Here is a 21,381-nt window from a genome sequence, read left to right on the forward strand (position 1 = left end):
GGCCACAGTTTCCCCTTCCGCAAAAGGAAGAAGGTTGGACCAGATGCCACCTCCCGGGATCCCTTCTACCTCTAGGACCCCACGCTTCTAAGGAACAGTGTTCCCTGCCATAGTGCCACGCCAGCCGGCTTCCAGAGATCTTTAGAGTCTGACGCCTCCTCCAGAGCCCAAGACAGGTAGATCCCTGATCCAACGCAGAAAGCCCTTCCTCCCAACGGTTTCAAATCCCATTGCTGGGGCAATGCCTGGATCCCATTCTCTCCATAAAGGTGCCCTCCCCAACCCCAGGGCCCTGGCCTCGGCCCCACAGGCCAAGGAAGTTCCTGTTCACCTTTGACAGTGAAGCTCCCACACTTTCCCATTAAGGTGAGCATTTATTTAGGTGCAACTCCCAGATGTCTGCGATGTGCACATCACCTTGACAATGTCCACCAGCTGTCCTGCCATTTAGTTAATATTTTCCTTAAATAATCAGCCTTAACTCTCCTTCCTTCCTCCCTCCCTCCCTCCCTCCCTCTTTCCTTTCCTTCTTCCCTTCCTTCCTTAGAACTTAGTCTCGGGGACTTCCCTGGCGATCCAGTGGTTAAGACTCTGCGCTTAGTGGGCGCAGGTTCAATCTCTGATCGGGGAACTGAGATCCTACATGCCTCACAGTGTAGCCAAAAAAAAAACCAAACTTAGTCGCATTCTAAACAATACTGTCTATGAAATCAGCCTGATGCAACTGTGTGTCTGTGGGCGCCCTCTAATATCATCTCATCTCTCACCAAGGGAGGGGGCACTGCAATTTGGGAAATACTGGTTTTTAGGGATAAGAAGTTTTTAAGCCACAGACTAACCTTTCAAAATAACCTTGGCATGTATTTTAATCAGCCGGCTAGAGGCAGGATTTGTGGGATGATTTTATTCTCTGCTTTGTGCTCTCCCTTCGCGCCCCGACTTTCAGAATAAGCAGTTACTACTTCGGTAACTAGAAACCGCACCTCAGTGTTGGAAAACTAAGACACCCTCTGGATGTTCCAAACGCAGACTGCTGGGTGAAGAGAGAGGAGAGGGCGGTGAGTGCCCAGACATTGGCCAAGCTAATCCAAACGTTATTTATGTGGGATCACTGCGAGTGAAGGCTCAACCCTCCTTAACCCCACCCTTCTCCCTTCGTCCGACTTAGAATTAGAGGAAATTTCATTCCTCCCGCTTTGCTCCCTGAGCCAGCTGTCACCGGGTGTGTGGGGGACAGGAAACAGGATTACAAGATCAACAGTGAGCCTGCCGTTCCAGCCAGGCTGTTATCACAGCCGTCTCCGGAGAGCCATCTTCCCCACTTGTCACTACCTACTGCGAGCTGGGAGTTGGGACCACAGCCCAGAATAAATTCTGAACAAGGGTAAAACTGGGAGGCATGAGGAGTTTTCCCCAGCTTGGATCATTTTTTGGAGCGTGGTCTAGGAACCAAGCACTCTTCAGGCATTCTTGCAAGAACCCCAGAAAGGGGAAGCTATATTTATTTATGCCCATTTTACAGATGAGGATACTGAGGCTCCGTGGGGTGAAACTGCTTGCCTGAGGTCACATGCCGATAAACGCAGAGCAAGGATTGAGCCCAGGTTTGTCTGACTCCAAAGCCTATTGGAGCCTCTCCGCTCCCTCTCCTCCCCAGGGGCCATCTCTAGAGAACTGGGCGCATGACCCTGTCCACACCCTGTTCCCCAGTACAACTCCTAATGCGGCCACAAAGACACACGTGGCTCGGAGGCTGAGAGTTTCGATCCAACACGTCAATCACTGACTTCTGAGGACCAACTGCCTTGCCTTCCTTCCATCTACAAGGGCCTACCTGGAAAGGACACCTCAGCCAATCTGCAGTAACTAGGGGACGGTTAGGGCAGCCCGTTCAGACCAAAGTACAGTCATCTGCCTAAATATCTAACCAGCCGTGTTGTTCAGAGCTGTAACAGAGAGTCCCCAGGATCGCTGACATGTGAGCTCTCAAACACCTGTCCCTCCCCACCTGCCTTTCCTCTGACGTCCATCGTCTGCCCAACCAGTTTCCAGAGCACAGGGGCCCCGGCCTGACAAAGGAAAGCAGTGAGGGCTCTTGGGAATAGACACGCCCTGACTACGCAGTCTGTGGCCAGGGGAAGCTTCTTGGAGGAAGAAGTAGCTACAGGGAGGCTTTAGTGATGGGCAGGAGATGGAAAAGGAGGAGAGAAAGACAGAGCCAGACCAACTGTGCTGTTCAAAGGGCCAAAACTAATGGAAAGAAGACAGACTTGGAGCAGCTCCTTCAGCATGATTGAAAGGGAGAGGGGACGCTGGTGAGGAACAAAGCTAGGGGGCGTGGCAAGGCTGGACGGGAAGGGCGTGGTCAACCACACCAAGGAGTCTGGACCTGACACTGAGAGCAATAGGAGGCCTGGGAGCGTTCTAGGCTGTGCGGTAAGCGTGTCTGATTTGCGTGGTACAAAGATGTCTTTGGCAGCTGCCTGGAGCACGTCCCCCGGGAGGGGAACAGAGCTGACGTCAGGTCTAAAGAGGTTAGGAGGCTGCAGCAGGCGAGGTCGGTGGCGGCTGGAATAGGCAGCCTGGATGGAGAAAGGAGGCGACCTGAGAGATATGATAAGAAGGTAGCATCAGCAGGACCTGGTGACTGGGTAAGACTGAGGGGGCGATTCGAGCACCTTAAACCCATGATCCCACCTGCTCTTGACCTTGTGGGAAGGAAAGAAGAAGTGGGGGAGGGAAGAAGGTATTCAGTTGCAGGCTGGAACCAGTCCCTACCTGCACAGCCTGGACCCCTACCTGCAGGAGGACCAAGATGAGACTGTCCATCAACGGCAAAGCTGCTGTGATGACAGACGACCATGAGGATAGGATGGGGGTTTAGACGCCATAGAAATAAAAACTTGGCACCCCGAGCCTACGGCTGAAAATAGTTTGGCCTCTTTCACCTTTAAGTGGTATTTGTTGTCAACTCTTCCAACGGCCATAGATTAAACCAAACTCCAGTTCCCAAATGTAGACACGGAAAGCCAAAAGTGTTGCTAAATAATCATTTAAGAACTTGGTTATTTTCGCCACAAAAAGCGCCTTACAAATCCACAATTGTGAAGGAAACCAGTTATGAATGCGGGAATTCATATGAGTGTGGTATACGTGTCCCATCTGAGGATAATGGCATATTTATTTTTTAAAAGCATGCACGATTAGGTCTGGTAAGCCCGCTATCTGAAAACAATTTCCACGGCATGCATTTCTAAACCCAATGTTCAAACCACAAAGCTGCGGCCTTTCTCTCTTTCTCTTTCTTAGGTCTCTTGTCCTCCTTTGAATGGCTACATCTGTCCATTTGCCCAACTCTCCCTTTTCGTGTCTTCCAGAAGCGATAAGGAAAAGCTTCCTAAATGACCTCATTTTATTTTGAAATACTAAACCCACCAAAAAGAGAGGAAGAAAACTTTCTTGGTCAAAAGGATCAAGATATATTTCTAATTCTCTTGCCATATGGTAAGTTATTTTGGAACCCTACCAAGAGGTAGAGAGAATATTTAACAAAATTGGCAACGCTTGTACAATCCTTTCAGATCAGACCAAATTCCCATTCTCCACAGCCCCTTCTATTCATCATATCAGCGACCGTGACCACAGGATATGTAAAAACACCGAGCAATTTTTATCACCAGCTTCCAATCCCCCATGCCTGGGACACCACATGGTGTCAACTTTGTCTGTATATCACCCCCAGGAACTCAAGCCATTAACTTCCCTTTCATTTATCAAGAGCTGTTGCCTAAAAGAACATCATTCATCGGCTGTAACTTACGGGAAGAAAGAGAGAGCGGACTTCACTTGAGGGAGAGAGACAACAGAGAAATAGGACAAGATTGTAGCTTTTGTTCCCGAGGCAGATGGAGACCATCACATGCCCTCTGACATGCTCTCCCCTAAAGCTACGCACTCCATGTTGCCTGATAGAGGAAACCACCTTTCTGGAGGGTTACCAGAAAGTGGGATTGAAGAGGCTCTTTCTCCTTTTTCTTGATGGCAAAGAGGACCCCATTTCTCTGTGCCTGCACTTCTGGTGTTGCTGGCTCACCTGTGTTATTAGTGGGGGTGGGGAGTGCAGAGGCGGGGAGCGGAGGACACCATTTTCTCACCTTTGCATTCTCGACATTCTATGCAGCTCCATGTCATCGCTGCCCCGGAATCCTTTGGCAAAGGGATTATTTTCAATCTTTAACTGGGTGATCTGAAGGAAGGGGAGAGAGAGAGAGAGAGTTCCGTTTTCACTTGATTGTTATAAGACTACCTCGGGACCCCGCTAATAATAAGTGTCATGGAAACGCAACCTTCTGGCAACCCAAAGAAGCAAGTGAAGCCCGTCACATCAACGGGACCCATCACTTCATTCGAAAGGAGGAAAATGTCCTAGATCAGATTGTATTTAAAAGGGGAAGAAAACCTGGTTTCAGTTTGCCCATTAATTGGAGTCCTACTCTGCATCATTCCGGCTGGAGTGGCTTTTCTTTTTTTTTTCCTAAATCGTAGCATTTTGTGTTTCAAACACAATCTTGGCCTCAACACTTGGTACACCCCCTGCTCCTTGGAAAATTGTACCATGTTGACACGGTGTCAACTTCCTGCAGCGTGGCGATCTCCATGGGGAAGGTCTTGATCATTGCTCTCAAAATCCTACTATACCTCATTTCACGTTCATTTCATAGTTTCACAGATACAGTTTGCTAGCTCAGGTGGAAAATGGTGTCTAATTAAATAAAGACCAACATATAAAATTATAACGTATATGATAGCTACCAAACAGCTTCAAAACTCTTTAATTGTCTAGGTAGGGGGACTTCCCCGGCGGTCCAGTGGTTAAGTCTCCGCGCTTCCACTGCAGGGGGCAGTGGGGTTCAATCCCTGGTCGGGGAACTAAGACCCTACATGTCGCACGGTAAGTCCAAAAAAAAAAAAAAATTGTCTAGGTAAGGAAGAGAGAGCCCTCTTCTTGGAAATTTTTTCTATCACTATACAAAGCTTAGTGATGGAACAGGGTCTTTGGTTCAAGGTCCAGAACCTTCATGGAAACCATCAACACGTATTCTGTTAGCGTGAGCATACGGTAGCAGGTCTAGGTAAAAGAGTGCATCCCTATGGAGTTTGCCAGAAGTATTTCCTAAAAGCTGTGTGTGAACTGAATTTTTATATATATAATCACTTCATGGAAACCAGGGCAGCTTTCTTCAGAGTCCAGTCATTCCAAGGTCACCTTCACCATCATTATCGTATCTATACAGTCCCTGTTCACTGGTCTGCTTAATATTTTTATTTAAATCAAACCACTTTTGATTTAAATTTATATTATAAAAATAATTATATCACTTCTCTATACGTCAAAGTGGAATCACTTGCTAGTCAATAAAAAGAAAATAAGTATATCAAATTCCCTCTACTGGGACTTCCCTGGTGGTCCAGTGGTTAAGAATCCACCTTCCAATGCAGGGGACACAGGTTCGATCCCTGGTCGGGGAACTAGCTCGATCGCTGGTCAAGGAACTAAGATCCCACGTGCCACGGGGCAACTAAGCCCGCACACCACAACTAGAGAGCCCGCGCGCTGCAACAAAAGATCCCACATGCCGCAACTAAGACCCAATGCAGCCAAAAATTAATTAATTAATTAATTTTTTTAAAAATTCCTTCTACTGGTACCCCCGGAAAGTTCCAACCCTAAGGCCTGCCTTCTCTTTGTGGCAAGGGAAAATTTGACACTTTTAGAGAAGTATTTATCATAAACTGGTATTGAAATAAGACTCCTCTCTGATAAATGAATAGAAAGATAATTGGAATAAGAACAATTTTTTTTGTGATCCCATCATCTTCAAGTACCCACACAACCATCTCCTCTATCCCCAGTAGTATCGTTATAGACTTTGAGAAACCAAGTAGTTGCTTTGCAAAACTAGGTTTCATCGATGAACGCACCCATAATTTGTCCATTTGGGGGCAAGCATTCTGGTCTGTTCAGTTTTCTGGAAGAGGTGGTGTTATAAAGTTTCCTTCTAACTCCAAGACTCTACCATGAACATAAAATTACTACATATGTGTGTGTGTTCACAGTAAAATATATATGTAAAATTAACATTTTTTAAATGTTATGTGATTCCAACCATATGACATCTTGGAAAAGGCAAAACTATGGCAACAGCATAAAGATCAGTGGTTGCCAGGGGTTAGGAGGAAGGGAAGGATGAACGAGAGAAGCGCAGAGGATTTTTAGGGCAGTGAAACGATTCATGATGTAGGATACATCATGGTGAAGACGTGTCATTATGCATTTATCTACACCCACAGAGTCTAGGGACTGCCCTGGCGGTCCAGTGCTTAGGACTCCACGCTTCCACTGCACCATGCTTCCACTGCAGGGGGCACAGGTTCCATCCCTAGTCAGGGAAATAAGATCCCACAAGCTGCATGGCACAGCCAAAAAAAAAAAAACAACTCACAGAGTCTACAACTCCTAGAGTGAACCCTGACGCAAACTACGAACTCTGGGTGATGATGTGTCAATGTAGGTTCAATAACGGTAATAAATGTCCCACTCTGGGGGGCGATGCTGGGAGCAGGAGAAGCTGTACATGCAGGGGGACCGAGGGTATACAGGAACTCTCTGTACTTTCCACTCAACTTTACTATGAACCTTAAACTGCTCCAAAAAATAAAATCAATTGTAAAACTTTTTAAATATGTCTGGGTATTTCTATGTATACACATTCCCTCCTCCTTCATTTTTTTTAACTGTACCCATTCCTGCAACTTTCTGATTTTGAATTAACTCTTCAGAATGAGTAGAAACGTCTGTAAAATCTCTTTGGAAAACAGCAGAGATTGGCACAATACTGTAGATCAATGATACTGCAATAAAAAATAAAAAATCTCTTTGGAAAACAGTCTTGAACATGTGTACTCCTCAAGCCAGTTCTGAGTCCAAAAGCCCATCACCTAGTGGGGATTTCTTTCTCACTCCGGTTTTATGACAATAAAATGCAACCCAATTGACCATAAATCATTTTTTAAAGGGGGAGAGGGGAATTCTCAAAAAGTTAAGTAAAAATTAGATCATTTTGAAAAGGGGTGGAGGGAATCCTTATCTCGCCTTCTGTACCTCCCACCCACCCGGTGACAGAAGGCAGCCCCTGAATATACCGAGGACGGTAAGACAATGAAGGTGTGGCATCAGGGCTGAATTAATGCCTATTCCATGACATCACTGTTCCACCAAGAGCTCAGGATAAAAAAATTACCCTGAGAAAAAAAAGAAAAGAGTGGCCTTGGTATTTTATCAGCAAAAATTTTCTGCTCAATCCCATTCCTTGCACCTCAAACAGAGGTGCAAAAATACGATGGCAAAGGATACGCACAGTTTGCTAGATATACACTCAGGTGTGTGGGTCTTACCTATGTCTTAGTGTAGATGCCTATTGGACATAAGAATTACCCCTGAGAAAAGTTAACATGCAAGCTTAGGTGCAGGTAAAAATGTCCATCTGATTTCACACTTATTTCACACTTGTCCCCTCACTTACCATAACCCTGTCTATGATATTCCCTTCCTAACACAGAGCTAGTCACTCACGGGCACATAAACCGATACACCTGGATGTCTGAGTTCTACCCAAAGGCTCCGCTGAAATTGACTTCCATTCGTCATACAAATGTACTCCCTCCAAAATCAGCATAAAACCGGATATCCGGGGGAAGGGCATGGGTGGTGGTGGGGGAAACAAATATAAATACCAGCTCCAACCAGTGAGACAGAGGTTGTAAAAATTAATGAGAATAATTGTTGTAAATTCTCACTTTTGGCCCTCTCGAGGGCCAAAAGTCTTAATTATGTCTCTCTCTTAGGGGTTCATTTCCTGGTCCCAAGCAGAAGGCTCATACCTCATAAGTACAGACTCCATACACAATGATTTAAGCAGGAGGAAAATGCCTTTTAATGGCAAAGTAAGTTAATATTGGGGGAGAGACATGCTTGCATACAAAGCCATTGTTGCAAAAGCAGTGAAATGAAATGCCCGTGTGATCTTTTTTTAACACCTAAATATTTCTAGGGATTGCTCTGGGAGCTGCTGACAACTGCAGCGCAAACCTTCCAAAAACATGTTTCACAGAGCGAACAGTCGCTGGGGAAGAGTCGAGCGTTTAAGTATCTTTTTCAAGCTGTCAACCACCTGAGGGAATAACTCCCAAATCCAGCTTGGGATCACAGCTGGGCTCAGGAAATAATGTCGTGTCATTGGAACTCCATGGTATACAGGTGTGTGACAGCAGTGTAAGAAATGAACCCGGTCACGTACCTGCCTCCACCTGGTACCTGGTACCTGCCTCCAAATCAGTCTGAAGGCACTAAGCCCTTTGGACCCAAAATTGGTGGCTCGTATTTTTCCAAATTATCCTGGCAATTTAATCTCACAGACTGCTTTTCTTTCCCTGCGCAATTATCCAAAGCATAACGCTGGGCAAACAGTCCTTGGGTTGAAAATGCAACCACGGAATGAAGCAACTAAACCACAAAGACTAACATTTGTAGTTGTGTTTCAACCACAGTAATAAGAAGTTATTTAAAAATCTCAGTCTTTCAGATTCTAAAATAGGGTAGGCAAAGAGTTTTCCAACACGCGTGTTTTGGACGGAGTTGCCCCATTAATAAACAGATCAGCTAAGCAGTCCATCAATGGAATCATCAGTAACACTGTGCTGATTCTGTACCAGGTTCCACACAAAACACATTCCACGGATTACCTCACTTTAATCCCCACAAAGACAATAACAAAACACAAAAAATAAATTCTCTTCTTATCCCCATTTTACAGACGGGGAAAACTGAGTTAAATCATTTGCCCAAGTCAAATGGGTTTGAACCCAGGCAGTCTGCCTGCAGATTCTCGTCCTAACCCTACAGGAGGGTGAGGGACAGCTCAGGTGGCTTCTACCCATGAAGCCAGGAGTCTCAACATCCCGTCCAGGTGGGACAATAAAGTAACAAAACAGAGTCCACAAATCACACTCAACCTGACCTGCTTATTTAAGTCACACATCATATATCCATGCGAGGAATGTCTGCAAGGGCCTGGATTCTGCTGGAAAAATCCATTGCTTTAGACTTCCTCCTGACAAAGAAAATAGGTGTCTTTGGTACTCAATAGCTAAATACTGGGGAAAACCTCATATGGGGGAGAGTGACTGAAAGTGCTCTCCTATGAAATCCCTCTTCTGGATGTCAGGCTGGCTAAAAAGACCTATATGTACAGCACAACCGGGCTCCCTGGCCCAACCAAAGAAGAAAATCAGTAATTCCTGTGCGATCCTCAAATACAGCTATATCCATCACTCAACTGACCATGGTCATCATTTCATGATATAGGTAAGTCAAAGCATGATGCTATATACCTGAAACTCACACAGTACGTATGTCAATTACACCCCAATAAAACTGGAAAAAAAAACAAAAACAAAATACATATATCCAAATGCATACTTGGAGACCCACGAGCGTTTAGATACACCATCTCCTAGATTGTGTTCAAAACTCACACATACACACCCCATTGGACAGGCACTCCACACACACAGATCACCAAATATATTCACTGGAGAAGACTTTTTTTTTTAAACAGAAATCTAGGGGATGTGGAGTACGTTCCTATGTGGCTACAGTGATAGTTTCATGGATATACACATATGTCAAGCTTAGCGAATCGAATACATCAAATAGTACAGTTTACTGTGTGAGTTATGCCTCGATAAAGCTATAAACAGAGAAAGAATGCGTGGTCCCCCAGATCCACCCACTCCTGATGGACCCCGCCTAAGATCTTTACTATATAGAACTTAGGAATTTCCCCCAAAAGACCTGAACACCCACGTGTTTCTTTAACAGATCACTTTCATGTGTCTATCACTTCCTGTCCTCTGTGGATGAACATGGGTTTCCTAGGCAGAAAGAAAAAAAAAAAAGATCCCACATATTTTTGGACCCCCTGTCAGGACTAGCAGGCTCTAAGCATACATATATATGAGGAACTGAGCATCCTGGTTGCTATGTTTTCCTTTTTTTTTTTTTTTGCCCTGTGGCCATCACCACAAAGCTAAACATAGGTTTACAACAGCCATGGAGGAGACAGGTCTCTAGCAGCCGATCTCAAATTAGCCTGAAACAGTGCTGGAACTTTCAGGGCACTTGACCTTACTTTTTCGCTCTTATTGGTTCAACGAGTGGGAAGAACTTAGAAAAAGAAAAAGAATCCTTCTTTCCCTTTAAAAAGTAATTGCGTGGCATGGGGGGAAGGGGGTGAGTGAGTTTTCTGCTGAAAGGAAGCTCTCTCAAGGCCTGGGATCCCAGACAGGCCGTGTGGCCTGGAAGTGACCATCCATCACAGCTTGCCTTGGTCATTGACAATCTGAATTTGGAGATTACCCACAGCATTTCGTTACTGCCCTTGCTTCATGGGGGCAGGGGGCGGAGTGGGGGGATTAACCAACACACAGACTGCATGAAATGACCTTCAAGAGGTGACTGGAGGCTTTAGGGTGCTAAGCCCATCTCTCACCCTACCCTGGCCTCCCCTGCCTGGCTCCACAGTCCCTGTACCTTCCCTCCACCCCACTTTTCCCTCGCAGGTTGGGGAGGGATAGGAGCTGTAGAGGGGGAGGGGTCCCCCATCCCCACATCCATCTGGGTAAGTCATCCACATGACCCGCCCTCACTGATCCCATATGGACCCCCTACTTTCCCCTCCCACAGCCCTCTAACCCCAAATCACTTCATAATACTCCCAACGGTCCACAATCCCACAGCGGCAGCGGCCTCTCCCCAGCCCCTATATCTTGCCTTTCCTGATTCCAGATCTTTCCGTAATGAGGCTTAGGAATCATTCAGTCCTGCCCTCCCCCCCCCCAATAAAATGAATCCACGTGCACTCAGGTTTCTCAAGAACAGACATGAACCATGACGAGTCAAGACAAGCCCTTTCTCCTGGGCAAGAATAGAAGATACTCCCCCCCAACCCGCGGTGATGGGGCTCCCTGTTCCAACATCACGGTCAAGCCTTGAATGGCCCAAATCAGGGCCTGGATTTCGAACGGCGTGGAGGTCGGACAGTGACACAATCCACCTGCGACGTCCCACCTCTATACCACACTACAGCCACCAAATGATGCATTGGCCGCGTGCACGCTCCCCTCGCCAAGCTGTATCTTTGCAGGATCATATTTAAGTCCCCAGAGCTTTGATCCAGGCAGCTAGTGACACAGGTTACTCAGTTTTTGCTTTTGTTTTAAGCAATGCCAACCTTGCTTTAGTATGTGGTCCAGGGGTCAGTAATCGCTGAAACAATTAAGGAAGCATCTGGGAAAACCCAAGCTCAAGGTTTCCGGCAACTTTGCCACCTGCCCCGATTGGAATTGAAATGCATCTAAAAGGCAGAGTGGAGGAGGGAAGGAGACTGACCCCCCACAGAAAAAGTGGTCCCAGGAAGGGAGGCACCACGTCCCCACCCAAGAGCACGGAGCCGGACAACACGGGGACCTTTCTTCTCACTGATCACTTCACGACTGCAGCGAGATGCCTCCTTGTTACATTTGAGTACCGAGCGTTGATACCACGTGGTCATCTATGGTTTGACAATTTCGTTTCTATCTGGGCTGTGTGTGTGTGTGTGTGTGTGTGTGTGTGACTTTCGTGCCAACCGCGTGAATATAGTACAAACAGCTGTGATCCTTAGGCTGGAGCTCTGTCCCTGCCCCGGCCCACTGACGTAGAAGTTGGTGCCCACTGTGCGGAGGAATAAAGGTGCCCATAAAGCCACTGCGATTCATGCAAACAAGCGGGCGGCCCCAGGCCCGCCGGTTCCTGGGTACTGGGCTTACCTTGTGGTTCTGGTAGGAAGTCACCGCAATAAACGCAGTCTCAGGAAAGACGTGGGTACAGAACGCAGTATTTTTTGAGCCAAATCCATTATTTTCGTCCGCTTTCACGATGTGTAATCTTGGCTGGTATTTGTGCATGGAATTCAGAATAATCTAAAAACAATAAAGAAAACGAGATTGTAAGAAAAATCAAACCCCTTTGTTTCCATAAAGCCCCGCTCTCCACCCCAAAATTACGTTCCTTATATAGGCTCTCGGAGAAAAGGTCCCATTTTTTTCTCCTGTTTTTGAAAAGAAGCCAGTGATTTCATTAAAAAGAAACATTTCAAAAATGACAATTTCCATATGAAAAAGCCAGGGTAATATTCCAGGAATCTACCCAGAGCACACACAGCAGTAAATCAGAATGCTTAATAAAGTTAGTTTAATAAATTAACTCCCTGCGTAGGGCATGTCCCCCCCAGCGGGAGTGAAGCAAGTTTGGGGCAAGGAATTGGTGCCCCCCTCAAGGAAGCCTGGGCAACGATTTTGGAATGAAAGGACAGCAGAAACAAATAAACAAACACATATATATATAACTACCCCCGCCCAAGAAAAAAAGGCTCAAAGAGATGCAAAGGAAGAGACCAAGCATTTGCAGAACTGGAAGAAATATCAGAGGAAAAAGAGAGGAAAATGGTGGGAAGGGGGAGACTCTAGGGTGTGAGTTGGGTGGGAGGGAAGCACCCACCCCACCCCTAACATCAAACAGGGGTCTGGTTGCCCTTGAGATTCCCTGTCTCCAACTTCACAGTATTTCAGGATCCGCCACCGGAATTATCCCCAGACCTGGCCCCAGGCAGCACTGTGGCATCTGCTTTGGGGGGAATATTTCTCTCCTTCCTTTCGATCTTCTCCATGTCTTTGGGGGGGGCAGGTTCCCAGGGACTAGTCGGGGGTCTCACGGTTGCAGCTCTTCTTACAGCCACCATTGTGAATATTAGGAGGGGGTGTGCAGTCACCACACTCTTGCTGGAGCGGAACTTTCCGGAGAAGATGCGCATCTTTACTAAAAACCACTGAGTTTGTTGTTCTGATGGCGCCGTGCTTTTGATGCTCCCGGGAAGCTGGTAACGCTAATATCTCTCAAAACGTCCTGATCTATACCCACCGAATGGGCGAACTGCCGCGTTTCACGAGCTGAAAAATCTGGCCTGCTTTTACCCCAGGACCGCAAACTGAGCGGCGGAGGTAGTCTCAGTGTCTTTGATTGGATGACCCTGGGGCAGGGTTCTCGGGCCAACCCTTGAAACCGACCTGGAGGAGGGGGAGGGGAGCGCGGCCCGACTAGGCCGGGGTAGGGGCGAAAAGCTCGGGACCCCGCGGCTCCCCGACCCCGGGCCGCGCGGCTCTAATCACCGGCCGCCGCCGCGGCCCGGCCGCCTCCCTGACCGATAGCGACGCCGGCCGGGGCGGCGTGGCGACAGAGAGACGCAGCGAGGCCCTGCGGGCCGGCGCGGCCACCATCCCGGCTTAGCCAAATTGCTTTGACGGCTGGGGACAGTGTGGAGACATCAGCGCGAGGGCGATCTAAATGGCCCTTAATTTCATTAGGGCGGCTCTGGACTCAAAAGTCCGGAGTTTGGGGTGGGAATGGGTGGCAACTGGTCAGTCCGGAGCGGCTCAGAGCACCGCGCCCTCCTCCGCGGAACTGGAAGGACTTGAAACTCACAGGGGCGCCCAGGGCTCGGGACCGTGCGCGCGCCTTCCCCGGGGGTCCATCCCAAAGGCACACCCGGGCCGCAAAGGGAAAGTTAGGGAGCCCAGACCAAGGTGCCACGGAGGCCCAGCCTCCAGAAGGACGCGGTCCTGGGAGATGCACGCAGGACCTTTACAAAATGGTCCCTTCTCTCCCCAGCGCTTAACCTAAAGCATCCGCAGGGACAGCAGGTACACCGTCAGCCAGCCAACACCCACGCAAGGTGGAGGTCACGTCTGCGCTGGGATGCATCACGAGCTGGCCGCTGCAGGCAAAACACCCTGGTTTAAACGCAAAGGAGGCCCGGCATTTTGCCTAGAAACGCACCCCCCCGCCCCTTTCCTCTCCCTTCCTACAGCGTAGAAGGGGAATAGGCCTTCCTTCTCTCTTCTCCAGTGGTCAACAGTCCGATCTCACACCAACCACGTGTACAGTGGCATTGAGCCCATCAGTGGAGGGCCCTGGTCTCCTTCCCACCACAGACTCAGTGCTTCAGCCCTGAGGCCCCACAAGAACGGATTTCTCATCTGGACCTTCACAAACTGTCCTCCCTCCGGATCAAATGCATTTGTACCCCATCCCCTCACGTCCCCAAACTGGGAACCCTGTGTGTTGATTCTCCAAAGTGGCAGGATGCAGGTCACTTCTGCAATTAGAGAGACCTGGCCTCAAATCCCTGTTCCCAAATACAAGCTGTGTGACCTCAGGCAGGTAACCTCCCCTCCCCCAGACTCCATATAAAGGCTGTGTGTTTCCACCCTCCTCTCTAGGCTGCTATGAGGATCAAATGCCCTAAGAGAGCCAGCCTCCTTGTTTGGTGGAATCATCAAACTAAGAGTTGTAAACTCTGAATTCAGAGACTGTGTTCTGTCCCGGTGATTATTTCCAGTGAAGAGATTTAGGGACATTTTCCCTCAAATCAGTGTTCTGTTCATTTGTTTTTCTTTGGGGGAAGAGAGGATGATACCCTATAGAGAATCTACTAGAAGCTACGCATTCTCTTGGAGGGTGGGGGACTGCACACTCAAGATCCTGCAGTTTCAGGGAGCTCATCCGGCCCCTCTCTCTCGGGGCCAGTCCAGATTCCAGGTGAAGGGCCCTGATCTTGGTTGGCCCACTCTGGGCATGGTGGGAGGAGGGGGGAAAGCTGGAAGTTGGGAAAAAAACCAGATAAACCCAAGAGCGTCGAGCTAAAAGGGGCAGGAGTACCGGAGTTCGCCTCTGGTGGGTTGGTTTCCCCATCTGTAAAAGAGGAAGCAGGGGGCCTCAGGTCTCCCTTTCAGCCAGAACATCCCCATAATATGGCAGGATTTGCAAGGAGGTAGGTAAGGTATACAGCTCCCATCGTGGTCCAGCGTCTGCAGTTTGTGCTGAGTACCTGCCGAGCTAGAGGACCCATGTTTTTCTGCAGGGCTGAAACACTACTCCCCACCCCTAATCACAGATGAGGGTGAACGAACAGGAATTCCAGGCCCAGAATGAGCTGCCTTAGTCACCCCATGACCCCTGTCCCTCAGCAAAGGCAGGTGGGTTGGGTACTGGCAGCAGGGATGCAGGGTGAGAGCCCCAGGCCAGGAGACCTAGGGGGCTCGATCGCCAGCCACCCAGGAAAGACACACCCAGAGCGTGGACTAGTGGACCACAGGGAGGACTGCAAAGGGGAGATGTCTGGGTAGGAGAGAGGTGGAGACAGCCAGGAAGAATTAGAAGGTGTGAGAAATAAGGGATAAGGAAAGAGAGATGAGAAAGAGGAGAGAAAGGGGAAGAGAAAGGAAGGCCAGGTCAAGAAGGAAGAGAGAGTAAAAGACCAAGGCAGGTGAAATGGAGCAAAGAAAGAAGCATGGGTGGGCGTGAGGAACGAAGAAGAGAGAGACAGTCCTAGAGAAGAGGGAGAGGAGAGTCAGGTGAGGAAGAGAAGGTGTGAACCTGAAGATACAAGGAAGAGCTGCACGAGGTACTCACATGCCCAAATGGGTCCAGGTGGTTGTTGGTGAGCTTGAGTTTCTGGAAGGAGACGAGCTGCCGCATCCAATGCGCCCCAGTGGCCGGCGAGTCCGGGTGCACGTAGAGGCGGCCCGGCATGGCGGGCTCCGCTTTGCCCGTCACAGACCTAGACCAAGGAGAGGCGCCACCCCCCCTAGACTTAGTGCACCGCGGTGCCGGCTGGTTCTTGAGCAAAGCAACGGCTGCTGACTACGAGAATGATCTGGAAATGGCCTGACCCTCAGGTCTTGCTTGGGCATCTGCAATGCCAGATGCGCAGAAAGCCTGGAGCTGGTGTCCAGGCGAGCGCTCCCACCACCACCGCCGCCGCCCGGCTCTTTCTCCTTCCACCTAATTCCTCCCCCAGCACCGAGGGCGCCGTGGGGAGCCTCGCAGCGTCTCTCTGCCCATGAACAACTGGCGGGTTCTGGAAGCCTGGATGTGCAAAAAAGTCTCGGGAACACTCCTTGAGGGCTTTCCAAAGGGGCTTCGCCTTCAAGCCTCTGCACTCTTGGCAGCCGCGGGAGCAACGTACCCAAGGAATGCGCCTCTCCTCTCTTGCCTGTTTAACTCAAATACCCCGGACTGATTTTGCAATTTCATAAAAAAGGCATGTTCAAAGCAGGTAACTCATAAAACATAACTGTTAATGGTTTATGCCCCCAGAAACAGCTCCAACGCTTGGTAACAATGCCCTTTTTAAAAATCCACAACCCTCCAGTGCAGCATCAGACATCGGCACTTTACTTCCACTGATCCTCAGTTTTCTCGTTTATAAAATGGGGGCTAATGGCTGCTCTTTTTTTTCTCAGGGTGAGGTCAGGAGGATGCAGCGGAAGGGGCAGCAAAAACCTCTAGCACACAGTAGGAGCTCAAAACAATGTTTATTGGTTCAGTGGGGAGAGGGAAGTTTGGTCTGCACGGTCCTCCCTGCCTTCCCCGCCAGCCGCTACGGTGCCTACCATTTATTATCTGCGAACTTGTATCTGTGGTCGTCGGCGGGAACGATGTCCATAAGAAGAATGTACTTCGTTTTGGGATTAAGGCCGGTCACCTTCACTTTGTAACTGGGAAACATCCGCCTAGGACAGACGAGGAGGAGACACAGAGGCAGAGGGAATTAATGCAAACATTCTGAAGAGCGCGTCCACAGATTTTAATGGAAGAATCGATAGTGGACGAGAAACGCGGCCCCTGCTCCGCTCTTGCCAAGATCCATCCCAGGTTTCCCTCCAAGTTATGGGGAGGAGAAAGGCCAAGAGATGAGAAAGCAGGCTGGGACTATACCTATCTACAAGAGGAAATAGAAAGCAGAAGGCGAGGACTTCTACAGACTGGTTTCGAGGAAGCCCTGAAAGGGACCCCTCATTTCAATTCTTGCTAAAGACTCTTTTCAGAGCCAGACACCTACTTTTTAAATTTGGGGGCAGGAAAAGGCTTGTTAGAAAAAAAAAAAAAAAGGAAAAGAAAAAAGTTGGCTTCCTCCGCCCAGCCAGGTGCTTTGGGCGCTCTGAGCAGCGCTGCGCGTCACGTGGGCACCCAAGTGGGTGCTCCCTGGGGCTGCCCACGCGTGGGTGCCCACGGCACGTCCGGCTTCACTCCGCCCCCAGGATACAGCTCGGTGCGTGACCTCTGACACGAGTGTCGCGCAGGAATTTCTCCCTAAATGCCCCCGCCGCATCTCCGAGGCGCCTGGCACTCCGCCTTAGAGAGTCCAAACGCTTTGGCCCTCCTCAAAGAAATTTAGTTTCGGAAGGAACCGAGCCGTGCGCGAGGATCTGGTGCTTGGAAGGAGGTTCCGCCGCCCCGCGTGTGCCGTGCCCGTCTCCCTCTCCGCGCACAGGCGCACCCCCCCGTCTCCATCCGGCCTCGGGAGGAGGGCGCCCCGGAAAGCAAGCCTTCCCAAGGCCGCCCGGGGCGCAAGGACCAGTTGCTGGAACCTGGCTCGCTCAGGGATGGCGGGAAGGGGTGAGTGGAGACCTCTCCCTCTGGCCTTGGAGCCTCGCCTCGCGGTGTTTATCTGCCCGAGCGAGCGCGCCTGGAGGCGGAGGCGCCGGAGGCTTCGCAGGCCTTTTATAGTTAAATCCCGTTGGCTCAGGCTTGGGAGGGAAAAAGGAGGCCCCGGCCGCCCTTTCCTTCCTCGGCGGAATGGGAAGAGGACCTGAGTTCTTTGGTATAAACAGAACGCGCCTCCTGTTCGCTCGGGCCGAGCGGGGGAGCACACATTGTTTAATTTCAAATAATAATAAATGTCACTGTTGTCAGTTTATTGCGAGAGGCTTGGGCTGCAGAAGCGGTGGGCGTCTGGCGAGGCGGCTCCACCCGCCCCTTTCACACACTCGGTGGCTTCGGCCTACCGGATGCTCGGCTTCACACGCCTGCTGTGCGCAGACTGGGACTTTCTGCCCTCAGGGACGCAGAGGGCCAGTCCAGCACAGGTAGGGACGTGGCGGGGTTGTCCCCGCACCCGGGCGCACTCAGACGCTGAGATACCGAGTTGCACGACCCTCCTACCCCCTCCCCCACAAGTCTCGCATTTCTAGCTAAAACTGTGAGCTTTCAAGAGGAACTCCGGGGTGAGTGTCTTGATGAAACGGCCGTGTTTATCGGTGTCTGTATATAGAGCCCGGCGTAGACCGGTTCCCTTTCAAAGGCTTCGCCTGCTTTCTATAAACAATGAAAGAGGTAGCGAATACATTCAACGATTCCGGGTTTGGCGATCGGGTGGGACTCTGGAACCGCTCCAAGGTCAGGGAGGGTGGGAAGGAGGGTCTGGGCCAGGAATCAAGTCTGAGATCCCATGAAACCCAAACCCCGTCTCATCTCTGTGTGTCTCTGCAACTCTCTGTTCTCCCGTTGGCTCTCCCACCTCATCCCTCCTTCTCTTATTACTAATCCATCCAGATAGCACAGCCTCCCAAGCTCTTGCTTCTTCTTATATACGAGGTGGAAGAAACGCCCAGGTCCCTGAGTTGAATCTTTCAGGCGTTTCCCCTCACAATGGGACATCACTGGAGGAATTCACCGTTCTCCTCTTTAACCAGAATAGGGTCAAATGAAATATATTCATATTCCCTCGCTCTCGCTCTGTCTCTCTCCCCCTCCCTCTCTGTTTCTATTCTCCCCTTTTACTGGTCTCCCACACCTTTCTTAGTCTCTCCCACAAGTTCCCTGTACCTTCTCCACAGAGGTGACCATCTCACCTGCCAGCCTTGGTTATGATCATTTCCGTGCCCACTTCGTGGAATTTCAGCCACAGTTCTCTTTCATGGAGAAACACCTTGATCCCTTCCATGCCCTATAAGAAGGAGAGGAAAAGTCAATGAGCCTTCCCTCCCCAAACTCCCCCAAAACACAGAGCTTTCTCTTCCTTCCCCCTCGAGCCAGTGGCTCATAGGCTGAAAACTGCCCCCAACCCACTGCAGCACTGTCTGGGCTCTGGAGCAGCCCCTGCCCTGTGTATGCTCTCTCCCGGGCAGGCCTTAACCCCACAGTGCAGAGCTGTCTCCTCCTAATGCCACCAACACAAGGCTAGAGAAAAAAAAAAAAAACCAGCCATCAGGGTGTTCCAGAATGTGCATGGGGAGGACGGGGCTGAGAAAAAAATGGGACCAATCCCGATCCGCTTTAGCCAAGGGGCAGCTAAAAGGAAAAAAAGAAACCCAACCTCAATCTTGAAAAACCCACCTAGGATATTCTTATGTAGACACCCAGATGTCCACACGAAAATAGACAGATGTGCTGTGTATATATGCGTGTTTATTCTCACCATGGCAGTGCATATGTAGACACAGGTGAAATATAAAATTCTAAATATTTATATAATAGGTTTCCACAATCCCAAACAAAAATTAATTCTCAAACGTCTATATTAACATACCTCCTAGGCCTTCCTCACATCCAGCTTCGTTCATTTCAAGTTGTTTGGATTATGGGCAAAGCGATTTAACATTTCTACTTTCAACTACAGGTCATTTTACAAAGCCCATACCAAAAAAATTACATACAAAGTCTTCGTTTCGCAATAATTTGTAAAGGTCTAACAAGTACATTTCTTTTCCCCTGAAAGAAAACCTCTTAAGTTTCTGAAAATGCGTGCCCACTGTCTCACTACAAATATACGCGCATCTTCCTGAGGTGTGAAGGGCAAAGGAGAGAGACACTGAAAAGGCCAGGAAGGACATCTAAATTCCAAAGAAGGGTTTTAGCTGTGTGCAAATATCTTTTCTGGTCAAGACACCCCGCTTCCAGCCCTCTGACACCCCATTCCAAAACCATCAAGGTCTGCGGACGACGCCTTGAGCGCCCAGGGCGCCGGGCGTGAAGGGCACAGGGCGAGAGGCGAGGCTTCATGCTCGGCTCGGGCCCAGCTTCCAGCCAGGCGAGCCCGGGCTCCCCGCGCCCTCCCGGCCCAGCCGTGCGTGCTCCCCGCCGCCGGCCCCGCGGAGCCAGCCCACCAGGCCCCGGCCGCCAGACAAACGGTGCAGCGCGCGAGGTTGCGCGGTGGCGCGGAGGAGGCGGGAGGAGGCGAAGGGTACGAAAGATCTGAAGAGGGGTCAAGCCATCGCTCATGCCGGCCTGAAGCAGCCGCTGACCCGACCCTTAATGAGGCGTTCAAGCCGAGTTTACACCTAGTGCAGCAGGAAAGAAATGATCTGGGCCATTGTTCGCTGGCCCCAAACAGCCGGATCTTTGAGGCTCCCCTAACAACTTCAACGTATTTCAAAAATCCTCTGGCCGTAAAGATATAATCGTCACAATAAAGTGGATGGGACTATACTGGCATTTAGGGAGGCACGGCAGGGAAGGGTGGAATTGAGCAAGGATGAAAAGAAAAGGGGCAGATCATGGGCACTGCCCGCCCCCCTCGCCCAAACATTCGAAAGAGGGGCTTTGGTTCCTGCAAAGGGCCCCGAGGCCCTTCTTACCTGCTGGGTGAAGGCGGCCTGCGGGGACGACGGAGACTTGCTGGGGGCCCCTAGCGCGCTCTCGGGTTTTGAGTCACAGGGTAGATCCTTGGAGTCTGGTTCCAGGGGTGTGTGAGCCAGGCCAAAGCCCTCGTCTGCGTCGGCCATGGTGAGCCCGGGGCCCTGAGACCGCTCGGGGTCCTGCTCTGAGGACGAGAAGGAAAGAGAAAGACAGATGGCGGGGGACGGGTGGCGGGGGGGGGGGGGGGGGCGGAGAGGAAGAAATAGAGAAGGTTGGAAGCACAGTTCTGGTGACAGGAGGGGGCAGTGACTAGGCTGCCACCACCCGCAGTTTCCAGCTACCAGCGCCTCCGTCCCCAGCTGAAGGAGGCTGCAGAAGGTCCCGTTATGATCATCATTACTATTACTTTAAGACCACGCACAGCCTCTTGCGAAAGACCCGCGTCACAGCGGGAGGAGGCGAGGCCCGCATCTCCCCTTCGCAGGCTCCCCCGCGATAAGCGAGCTGCCCGTCAAATTTGTCTGGACTTCTGGGAGAGCCAATAAAGATAAGGCCTGGGTATTTTTGGAAGCCATTGGGTACGAACCAAAAACAAAACAAAACACAAACCCGGTGCCCTTCTGAGATTTTTTTTTTCTTCATCAAATTACAAGAGGCCAGCAGAGCCCTGTTTATGAAAACTAACAAGAGGAATATTTTTCTGCAGCAGGCAAAATGCCTGAAATAACCCGCCTCTCGCAAAAACCAAAAACATAGGAAAGGAAAGAGCTGGAGATCCGGAAACCAGGTCTTGAGAATTCACG

At 49.9% G+C, this 21,381-nt stretch overlaps 1 protein-coding gene across 1 annotated transcript in view; it reads right to left on the bottom strand.

Annotated features, from left to right (window-relative positions):
- TBX5 (T-box transcription factor 5) overlaps positions 1-20,724 on the bottom strand; it is a 43,529-nt gene extending 22,805 nt beyond the window's left edge. The window contains exons 1-6 of the mRNA XM_032603083.1: positions 20,578-20,724; positions 18,853-18,947; positions 16,612-16,731; positions 15,629-15,776; positions 11,929-12,081; positions 4,155-4,246 (exon numbers count right to left, since the gene is read on the bottom strand). Of these exons, the coding sequence (XP_032458974.1) occupies positions 4,155-4,246; positions 11,929-12,081; positions 15,629-15,776; positions 16,612-16,731; positions 18,853-18,947; positions 20,578-20,724 (755 nt within the window). The remainder of the gene's footprint in view (positions 1-4,154; positions 4,247-11,928; positions 12,082-15,628; positions 15,777-16,611; positions 16,732-18,852; positions 18,948-20,577) is intronic.
- Positions 20,725-21,381: the final 657 nt, after the last annotated feature.

Source organism: Phocoena sinus, chromosome 14 (genome assembly GCF_008692025.1).
Source record: "Phocoena sinus isolate mPhoSin1 chromosome 14, mPhoSin1.pri, whole genome shotgun sequence".
In the NCBI taxonomy this organism is placed as follows: domain Eukaryota; kingdom Metazoa; phylum Chordata; class Mammalia; order Artiodactyla; family Phocoenidae; genus Phocoena; species Phocoena sinus.